Source organism: Hevea brasiliensis, chromosome 18, assembly GCF_030052815.1.
Source record: "Hevea brasiliensis isolate MT/VB/25A 57/8 chromosome 18, ASM3005281v1, whole genome shotgun sequence".
In the NCBI taxonomy this organism is placed as follows: Eukaryota; Viridiplantae; Streptophyta; class Magnoliopsida; order Malpighiales; family Euphorbiaceae; genus Hevea; species Hevea brasiliensis.
Window position 1 is genome coordinate 52437810 of NC_079510.1, and position 10609 is coordinate 52448418.

The 10609-nt window shown below is 29.4% G+C and overlaps 1 protein-coding gene across 1 annotated transcript; it reads right to left on the bottom strand.

Moving 5' to 3' along the window:
- Positions 1-4079: 4079 nt before the first annotated feature.
- On the bottom strand, positions 4080-5371 carry LOC110649507 (uncharacterized). The gene is made up of 2 exons (XM_021804096.2): positions 4892-5371; positions 4080-4756 (listed from the first exon to the last, which is right to left on the bottom strand). Exons 1-2 carry the CDS (start codon positions 5301-5303, stop codon positions 4245-4247), a joined length of 924 nt encoding a protein of 307 aa, XP_021659788.2. The 5' UTR covers positions 5304-5371; the 3' UTR covers positions 4080-4244.
- Positions 5372-10609: the final 5238 nt, after the last annotated feature.

Below are 10609 nucleotides of genomic sequence, written 5' to 3' on the forward strand. Positions count from 1 at the left end.
GGGGGTCAGCGAGATTAACTCAAAGCCGTACTCACCCCGACTTATCCATATATAAGGATTGGGTCCCAACGAGTTAAGTTTCAACCGCGACTACCCATCCTACCCATATCCATATTCACACCACACGCACGCCGACACACGCACACAACTTCAAATTACCTTAAGGCGACATCCACAATAATTTCATCAAGTAAATATGCAATACAAGGTGTGCCTAGTAATTAACTATATACATATATTTATAAGTGAATGCATGGGCATGCCTTAAATATATAATTAATTTCTACTCACAGATTAATCGAAAATCACTAAGGTGGCTGGAAAAAGGAAGAGGGTTAACTCAGATCATCTAAACAATTATATTAATGAATTTATCAATATTAAAACAAAATAAGGATTTAAAGAGTTAATGATACCCTAAATTTATGTCGGAAATTCAGCTAAGTTTTTTTTCTGTATCTATAACCTATCCAACCTGCAAAACAGCTCAAACAACACTTCCTAATCTAAAGGCCTTAGGCTCGAAATTTAATAACATCATAATGCCCCTCCTAGGCCTGCCACAACAGCCAAAACTCACATATTTACATTATTTAGCTATTAAGTTTAAAACTAACATTTTGCAAAAACTATTCAAACTAACCCCAAAAATTCTATAATCATGCCTTGCAGTCCTTAACAATGCTATTATACTAATACAATTAGAATCATAATTTTCTAGCCACCCACGAATATTTTATGAATTTTATTCTAAACTCAACCTTAGGTAAAATGGGGTATTTGGAGTTTGGATTTACCTATGCCAATTATGACTGCTGAAACATGTCCGGGGCATCTGAAAATGGTAAGAAACACTGTAATATTGACCCACTTTCGAAGTGGGTCCGATAGGCCATGTGTTTGGCTTGAAAATACAACCCCGGTCGCTGATGGAGTTTTCTCAAAATGAAAATACCTACGCGAAACTCACAACACCAGAAATTAGAATATAATTTTTATTTAAAAATTTGAGATGTTACAATATATGATTGATGTTACTTTTACTCAATATAGGTTTTGCTCGACTTGTTAGGCGAGCGACAACATTGCTCCCTTATTCAGCTTGTTGTTGCTTGGTCTAGGTCTAGATCGAATTATCTTTTGTTCGACTGAGGACTACTTAGTTTAGGATGTTGAGTAGCCTCTCAGTTTTAACTCTCTGAATACGCATTGACATTTTGACTGTCACATTAGATATTTTGTTATAAGCGCTGACTATTTAACTCAGCCTAGGGTGAGTAGTATCACTATCATAAATTTATTTTTTATGAAATAAAATTTACTTTATCAATAATAATTACTCTTAAAAGGGTTGAGAAAATTTAATTTAATAGTAAAAAAATAAAGTATAAAAATAAATTAAAAACAAAGTAACCAAAAAAGCATCAAATTATTTAACAATTTTAAATAAAATTATTTCAAACAATATTTCTTATTTTAAGGATATATTTTACTTATCTTATCAATAAAAAATTTACAAAATATCGAATATATATTTTACAGGTTTAAAGGGTCTCATCTCATCAAATACGTATGGTTGAATACAAGATGAGTATCACTCACGATTGTAAATTTTTTTTTTTTAATTTTTCTTTTGTTATGCATCATGTATTCTTACTTAAATAAATATATATAGATTTTTTTATTGCTAAAAAATTAAAAAAAAAATGCTAAAATGTATTATGACCAAATAAGAACCTTAATATTAGGTTCTTTTTCTTTTATTTTTCTTTTTGAAGAAGGTAAAATCATTTTTTTTCCCTAATCGATGTGTCATTAAATTATCATGTCTAATGAAGAATTATTTTTTTTAATCCATCCTTAAAATTTTCTTTCTATTCTTTTTTATCACATGGAAAAATCTTCATAGAAAATTATTAGCACAAAATCATATAAAATTTGACAAGATGCCTAAATCAAGATGGAATGTGATATGATTTTTTTTTTTTTTTCTAATAAGCAAGTAATCTCATGTTGTTAGTGATTAAGATTGCTAAAGGTCTATTCAAGACTTAACAAGGTGCAAATCTAAAGGACAAAGGTTAGTGGCAAAAGAATTATGATACAAATAAAGCTATTTCAAGACTTGACGATGTGCAAATCTAAAGGACAAAGGTTAATGGTAAAAGAATTATGATACAAATTGAGCCATGCACGTAAAAAAAGGGTGAAGAGGGAAAAATTATAAAGTGGTTTGCAATATAAAAAGGGACTAAGGAGAAATAACATATTAAGTCCTTACTAAGTAAAATATAATAATTTTTTAAAAAAATTTTTTGCTCGATTTTTATTATTTTTTTTTGAAAGACAAAATATTAGTGGCATTTCATAGATAAAATATAAACATTTAACGTAAAAGTGTAATTTTTTTTTTATCAGTGTTTTAAATACAATTAAGTCTTAAAAGGAGATTCATTTATCAATGCAACCAATTATCAAAAATTTTGGCCATCTAATTGGAGTAAAATTGCACTGTGTTAGTTTGAAGAAAGGAAAATATTAAAACATGTTAATTTCACAAGTACCTCTAATGGTAATGGCATGGCAGAGTTAGTGGTGACCATATTCCTATTTGAAATTATCAAAATGGATTAAAATTAAATAATTTAATTTAAAATTGAAATTTGAACCACCAAAACCGAACTTTAAGTATTAACATGTATTGAATTACATTATTTAATCGTCAATTGAATTCCTATTTCATTGGCTAAACTTTAAATTGTAGGACCATACAATGAAATAACTATTTTTTTTCTCCTTTACATGCTATATAATAATTACCTTTTGAATTAAAAAACCAATCACTGTAAACAACAAAAGTTAAACTTTAAAATAATTATAAATTTAATTTAAATTAAAGAATAAAATTTACAAAAATAAAAAATATTATTCTAATTCAAAATGCTGTATCTTATTAGAAAACTAAACTCACCCAAGCAATCATGCATTTTTTTTTTCCTTTATATTCCCAAATCATATATAAGGTTTGTTTGAGATTACTATTAAAGTTATTGTTCAGAACAACATTTTTGAAATATATTAGTTAAAAAATATTAAATATTAATTTAAAACTAAATTTAACCTGCTTTATTTATAAGAACTTTAAAATAATAAACACAGTTTTTTTTTTTCAAATTATTTTTCCCAACAAGATTTAAAATAATTTTTTTTTTTAACTCGTAATCTCAATGTCAAATAGGGAAAGGTTCTATATCAAAACATTTTAATAATTTAAATGCTAATTAATACGATTTAGCTTTTTTAATTTTTCTTACATAAGAGTGTATTTACTCTTGTTGTCAAAATTAAGTAAATTCATTTAGATGTTTCTTGCATATCAATTTATTATATATATTTATATTATTTTTAATAAAAATAATTTAAATTTAAGTATTTATTTAAATTAAATAAATACAAATGCTATTTAATAATGTTCCTTTTACCTTTATAATTTATAATATGATCAGCCTATTAATCATGTTCAATCTCAAAATGCTTACATTTACACATTGCAACCTAATTAATTAAAGAAACCTTATTATTTTATACAAAATTAACAATAATTTTATTTTATTATCCCGTTGCATCACGATGGATTGTCAGCTAGTATGATATATTTAAGAAGATATGGTTTTTTAAAGCATAGCTTTGAGTCTTTGACCTGGTTTAAGTGATGGAATCAGACTATTAATAGTGGCAATTTATTAACAATTTACGTGAATGATTGGGGATTTGAAACATCTCCACTTGTGCTCTGATTTTACAGCTCCCAGCAAACATATCCATTTCAATTTAGTGATAAAATGTTTTATGTTAGGGCCAAAGGCCATTGAAAAATTAATCCTTGTTGACGTCGATGAATTAAGGTTTACACTTTGATATAATTCGCGTATCATGATTTTGCTCTCGTAATCGATAAGTTGTATGCCGTCCTGTAGTTTCACTAGGCCTGATGAATTGGGGTCAGGTCAGATATATGGCACCTCTTCTGTGCACAAGTCCAATATCAATCCAATTACTTTCAGAACTCCCAGCACAACTTCCTTAACTTGGGCAATGTAATAAAACAAATATAATAAATGATCATCTGAAATTATCTACTAAAACAATGCATGCCACTAATTTTCCTATACAAAAAGTTCAGCTGCAGCAGCCAATCCATGAGAGCTTAATTTTGGCATGCAGTGATGTATTCTTTTCTATTATTACATATCCAAGCTGCTGCCATTTAATGCAGCAGTCAAATAGCCAACTTTGAAGCTCATCTTATTACTGGCAAAATCATCTCTGCAATGGTAAGCCTTCACTGGGAAAGCCTCAAAACCAGTTAACAGTTTTGTAGTAAAAGAATCGTCGGGTTCTGGTCTCTTTGAAGCCGGAATTTCATTGATTGTCCGCTTGTAGTGACCAAACCATTTGGCCTGCATGAACCCATTTCTCCTCCATGGTGGTACATGCAAATCCCTCTCTTTCATCGACCTTCTTATTGCACTGCACATTAATCTCACAACCTGCTTGAGCTCCTCATGCTTGCCAATGAATACTTGTGGAAAAACATCAAGCATTGCAGCGTAGCCGGTGGTGGGACGAGCAATTTCGAATTCTCCGGCTAGAAACACTTCAACTATGAAGCGATTCCCACCAACATTCACATCTACATACTCGTATTCTCCAGGTGGGTGCCTTCCAAATTTCTCCCAGCGGGATTTGCAAAGACCTATATGCAAGCATACACAATTGCACTTAATATACATAGGACTTTATGAAAGGCAAAAATTGAAAAAGTAGGCAAAAGGTAGACTTTTATTGTTAATTTTTTTTTTTTTTTTTTTTTTTTTTATAAAGCACTAACCAGCATCAAAGCCCTGATCGCGTAAATGAGACATCAATCTTCGCTTGAATCTATGTGAAAACTTTTCCCCTAGGATCCCACATGCAAATTGTGTTTGGGCGCGAATCTTTCTCTTGGCATCGTCGTCTTCATTGTCATTAAGCAAACTCTCCAACATATTCTTGTAGTTCTCAGAATCAGAGCAGTAACTTTCCAATGGTTCGAGTTTGGAATCATATTCAGGATCATGATTGTTTGCATTGTCTACTTGAATTCTACAGTCTCTTTCAATAAAGGAATTGACAAGCTCAGAAAGATCAGCAGAATTGTCGGGCGAGTAGTGCTCTCTGCCGCTGCTATCGCAAAACCTCGTTTGAGAGGCGTCGTTGAAAACAGCAAGCGTGTTCTTGAACCTGACAGGTCGCTTTGCCATGCTGTATTGAGAGAGAATGAGACCGAAGTCAAGGACGATAGGGTTCCAAGCCTCGTTTACATAAGAAGAAAGAGTACTGATTTAGAAGGAATAAAGAGGATGTTGTAATGATAACGATATATGTTGTGAAGATGACACTATTATGAAGAAATTATGTGTAGAGCTATAAATATGAACAAGGCACGTGGAACAGATTGACAGTGAAGTCGTTTGAACATGGGCTTGATTACGCTACTCTTTAAAGAACACGGCTGACAAACATGAAGTCCAGGTTCACTACCGTGGAATATGTAATTAGGATTCATTATTACTGATTGACTTGATTAGAAAGAAATATGAATCATCATATAAAAAAAAAAAGTTATATTAATAAACTTTTGTGCGGACTTGATGATGATGATCATTACTATTATTATTATTTCAATAGATAAATTTATTGCATTATAAAGGCTTATGATCCATTACATAGAGAGAGTCCATTTAGGAACCATACATTACAGGTTAGAAATATAAATCCATAAATCTAAACATTAGCTTGAAAAAGAACCACATGACCCCACGCTAATTTGAGCTGAATAACCCAAAAACCCCAAATACAAAGAAATTATAGGGTATAATGGGTATCCAAACCGGATTGATCTTGACCCGACGTTCCACAAAGCTGAACTCCACAGCGCTATTTCCATCATTAGGTTTGCCTTTCGTCCTCAAAATGACTCACTCAAATCAGCACCAAAGAGTCTCATTGAGCTAAAAAGTCAATCATGCAAGGTGTTGTGTTGAAGCATACTCGGAGGAACTCTTCCCAGACGCATCCAAGGACCTCCCAACAGTTCAAACAGGGCAGGGCATAAGCACCTCCAATGGCTGCAGAAATCGATAAGCACAGAGGTCAAAATGGCGATGGTGTTCTTTGGCGTCCCATTGGCACCTTCTGGGCTAGCTTCCTAATCCGAAAGCAGGGAATGAGAACTCGGGGCGGGAGGAAGTCGCTTGGTTGACAGAAAACAAGGCTGGAAGCCTCAAGAATGAAAGAAATGCAGAGAGAAAATTTTCTCTCTCCATCGCAAAAGAGACTCTGTGATAAAACTTTTTTGGACTTAATTAATTTGGCTGCCATTGAATTTAGAATTTTTTATGGACATTGTAAAATTTTGAGTGTAAGTATTAATCATATATATATTAATCATATGATTTTTATAAGCAATATAAAATTTTTTATAGATAAAATTAAACTAAAATAATGCGGTTCATGCATGTTTAAATTTGCAGAAGAAATTGACCGAGTTTCAGCAGCAAGATGGCTTGAGACTGAGTTGCGAGTGAAACTTTACCAAGGGTTGTTAGATTTAAGTTGGAGATGCCATAAGGAATATACCAACTATAATCATTTTAACATTCTGATATACTATCCACCATATATCTGAACGTGGAAAATCGACGCAGTGGTAGCATCAATGGCGACCAGATCCAATGAATCCTTTTTACTTGCGTCTAGATACATTGAATCTTGTTTTCCTCCAATTGAGCTTTAAGCATCTATGGGTCTAACTTCCAGAGTGTGGGCTTTTTAGGCCGATATTGGAGATAAAAAAAAAAAAGTGGGCTTTTGCCCATAGTCACCTCACACTTCTCTCGCCCAATTCCAGAGTTCCAGCACTCAACAATCAAGTAATCAACAACATGAGACGAATAAGATAGATTCCGCAGCCAAAAGCAAAAAATAGCCCCAATTTTAATCGAAGCGGTCACTGCTTCTAATTACTCCTCTTTCTGCCTCGAAATGCCGAAAGAGATTCTCGTCTTCTGCCCTCGTGACAGAGTGATATTTCTTCACACAGAGAGAGAGAGAGAGAGAGAGAGAGAGAGACTGCCAGGCACAGCGGAGAACAGTAGAGCACCAATGCCTTCTTTCCGATGAAGAAAGGGTCAATTTATTTTATGTGCGCGGCAGTTTTTAATATTTCTGTTTAAATTTACTGGGGAGGCTAGGGTTTCGAATTAAGGAAACTGAAAACGAATGTTGTTTTCTTGCTTATTCATTAATTATGGTAATATCAAATTATCATGACTTTATTTTATTTCTGATTAAAGTTTTTTTTTTTAATTTTTATATATAATGCTAAACAATTTTTTTAAACTATTATATGTTTGATCATACTATTTATATAATTTACAAATTTTTTTCTACTGTTTATAAATATTTATATAGTTTAAAATTAAATCATCTTCTTTTATTATTATTAGCAATCCACATTCGATTTTTTTATTTTTATATCAAATATTTTATAATTTATAATTATTTTAATTAAATAAAAATAAATACTAAAAATTAAATTACTTGATTATATATATATATATATATATATATATATAACTTTTTACAATGAATTATTAATTAATAATATAATTTACTATATAAAAATAATTAAATTAATATCATAAAGAAAATAAAATATTGTGAAAGTAAATAGAAGAATAAAAATTGCATTTTTCTCTATAGCTTTATTTATGAAAATAAGAGATTAATATAATACTACTCCATAGTTATAATTTTTAGTATTTTATTCATATTTTAATAGAAATTTATGTCAATGATCTTTTCATAAAGGTAACATATTTTTACTTAAAAAGTTTACATTAATTAAATTTAGATTAAAATAAATAATTAAACTCAAATTAAGTAAATAAATGTGCTTACTTTCTGACATAGATGGTGTTAATACATACATATTGGATTTAGTCAAATATTTTATATACATGTTTCGATTTTTTTTTTTAATTTTGTTAAACAGTCAACTTTCTTCAAATTAATTAGTTAATTGATTTTATTTTTCATATTTATATATATCAATCCAATTCAAATTAATTAATCAATATTGACCATCTTCAATTCAAATAAATTAATTTTCTTAATAAGTTGATATAATGTTGATTGGATTTTTATCATATAATTTTTTATTTAATTGATTAGTTTATATTATAAGTTTTTTAATATAATTATTTCGCAAAATTTCACGCTTGCTTAATTTATCATAATTAATATGATCGTTTTGATTATAAAAAGAAAAGAATTATCTAGCTGTCATTTAATTTAAGCTCAATTGATATGCTAATAAAGAAAAGTTATAAGCAAATGGATCGATCAAGTATAAAAAGATAAATCTATTGATGCATAATTAGCATATTTTGATTATTATGTGCAGTTGGTGTTTTCAATACATACAAAATTTGATATCATTTTAAGTGATGGCAAGTTCTTGTTGCATTAGAGCTTAGGCAGCAGCCGTATCGCATTTGATGTTAGAACTTGTCCATGGAAAATACATGCAGGTTTAACAAGTTTTGAGCCTAGTGTGATCTCTTTGAAAGAGAAGCAAGGTAATCCATTCCAAGAAGTAAGCATCGCTACTTTCTAATGTGGAAAATTACCTCCACATCCACCTATGAATTGAAACAGCATATATGCTAGCGAGAAACTTCTCTGTTGCAATATATTATAAATACATTATATATGTAGTTTTAATTAAAAATTAAATTTATAAGTCCTATTCAAATACTAATACATTTATTGAAGGTATTTTCTAGGAATGGCAATGGATCAAATTTTTTTGGGTATTTGATCCAACGAAATCCTAATAGAACATATTTGAATAGTGTATAATTGGGTTTAGGACATATTCAAATTTGAAAAATAATATATGTTCAAATTTTATATATTGGATATCCGTTATTCGAACCCGTTTATATAAATACTTAATTAAATATAAAATATATATTTTTATAATAATAGTTATAAATTTTTACATATTTTATTTTATATAAAATAAAATTTAAATATTTTATGAAATTATTAAATTTTTTAAATATAAGTTACTAATCAAAATAATTTTTTTTGTAAACTATTGATTAAAATCTATAAAATTAAATGAGTTCTAGTTTTTCCGAGTAATAATAATCTAGTTTGGGACGGGTTCAGATAATTAAAAATAAATTTTATTCGGATTTGAGATATGTTTGAATTTTGAAGATACTAATATGGTTCAGGTAGAGTGATTTTTACAGATATTCTGTTCATTGTCATCCCTAGCATTACCTTAATATAATAAAAATGCAAATAGGATTTTTTTAAATATCATAAATAATATAAAAAATTTTACTTATTTTAAGATTAAGTTTAATTTTTGATAGTTAATTAAATTTATTCTTTATTATCATAATTAATTTCAAATTACATAGCCAATTAAATTTAATCCCTCATTATCATAACATTAAATTGCCATGGGTATTTTAGAGGAATCTAATGTCACCCCTTCATATATGTATGTGATAATATTTGATAATAAAAATATTTAAAATAAAATTTTTATAAAGCAATAAATAAAAAAATTTTATATACTTTATGATATAAAATTATAATATATACAAATAATTTAATATTTAAATTAATACATTAATAAATAAATTATTAACTTAATTAATTAATCATATCATCATTTATACATATATATATACTCTTCTTTGCGTGGGTAATGTCTATCTCAATACTTTTTGTGTTGTTAAATATAAAAAAGGACAAAGGTCTATTTTGCCCTAAACTATTGCTCAATAGATAAATTGCACCCTAAATTTTTTTTATCCAATTGATCCCTAAACTATTTAAAATAGCTCTTATAACACTAAAGTTAAACAGCTTTAATTGCTAACAGTTTCCCAACTAAGATGGTACAAGCCCCACTCAATAAATTTCTAGACAAGTCAAGCACTTCAAGATTTTCCAATTGCCCAAGAGTAGAAGGAATATCATCTTGCAACAAATTTGAAGACAAAATCAAAGATTGAAGCTCTTTGCATTTTCCTAAACTAGAAGGAATTGAAACTAAGAGTGAATTCGCATCAAGAAGAAGATGCTCAAGACTCCCACAATTGTCACCCAAATCATCTGAAAAGTAATCACTTAATGAAATGTTAACACCACTCCACCATTTGTCGCTGTTAAAGTTGAAGAAAGATAAACAAAAGGGCATGTAAAATTGTTATTGGAGGATAGATTAAAGGCTTTGACTTGCCAGAAAAGAGAGTGGCAAGTAATGCCATACCAGGAACAAAGGTATGGATCCTTAGGGTACCAGTTGGAGGTGAGCCCTAATGGATCTTTAATGAGTGCATATTTGAACAACAACAATGCTTGCTTATTATCAACGCTTGAAGCAATCAAATCAACTAAACTGTACACAATTGGAACAAAAATAAGAACAACCACAAACAAAGATTTACAGAGCAGACCACAGTGAAGATGGTAATGA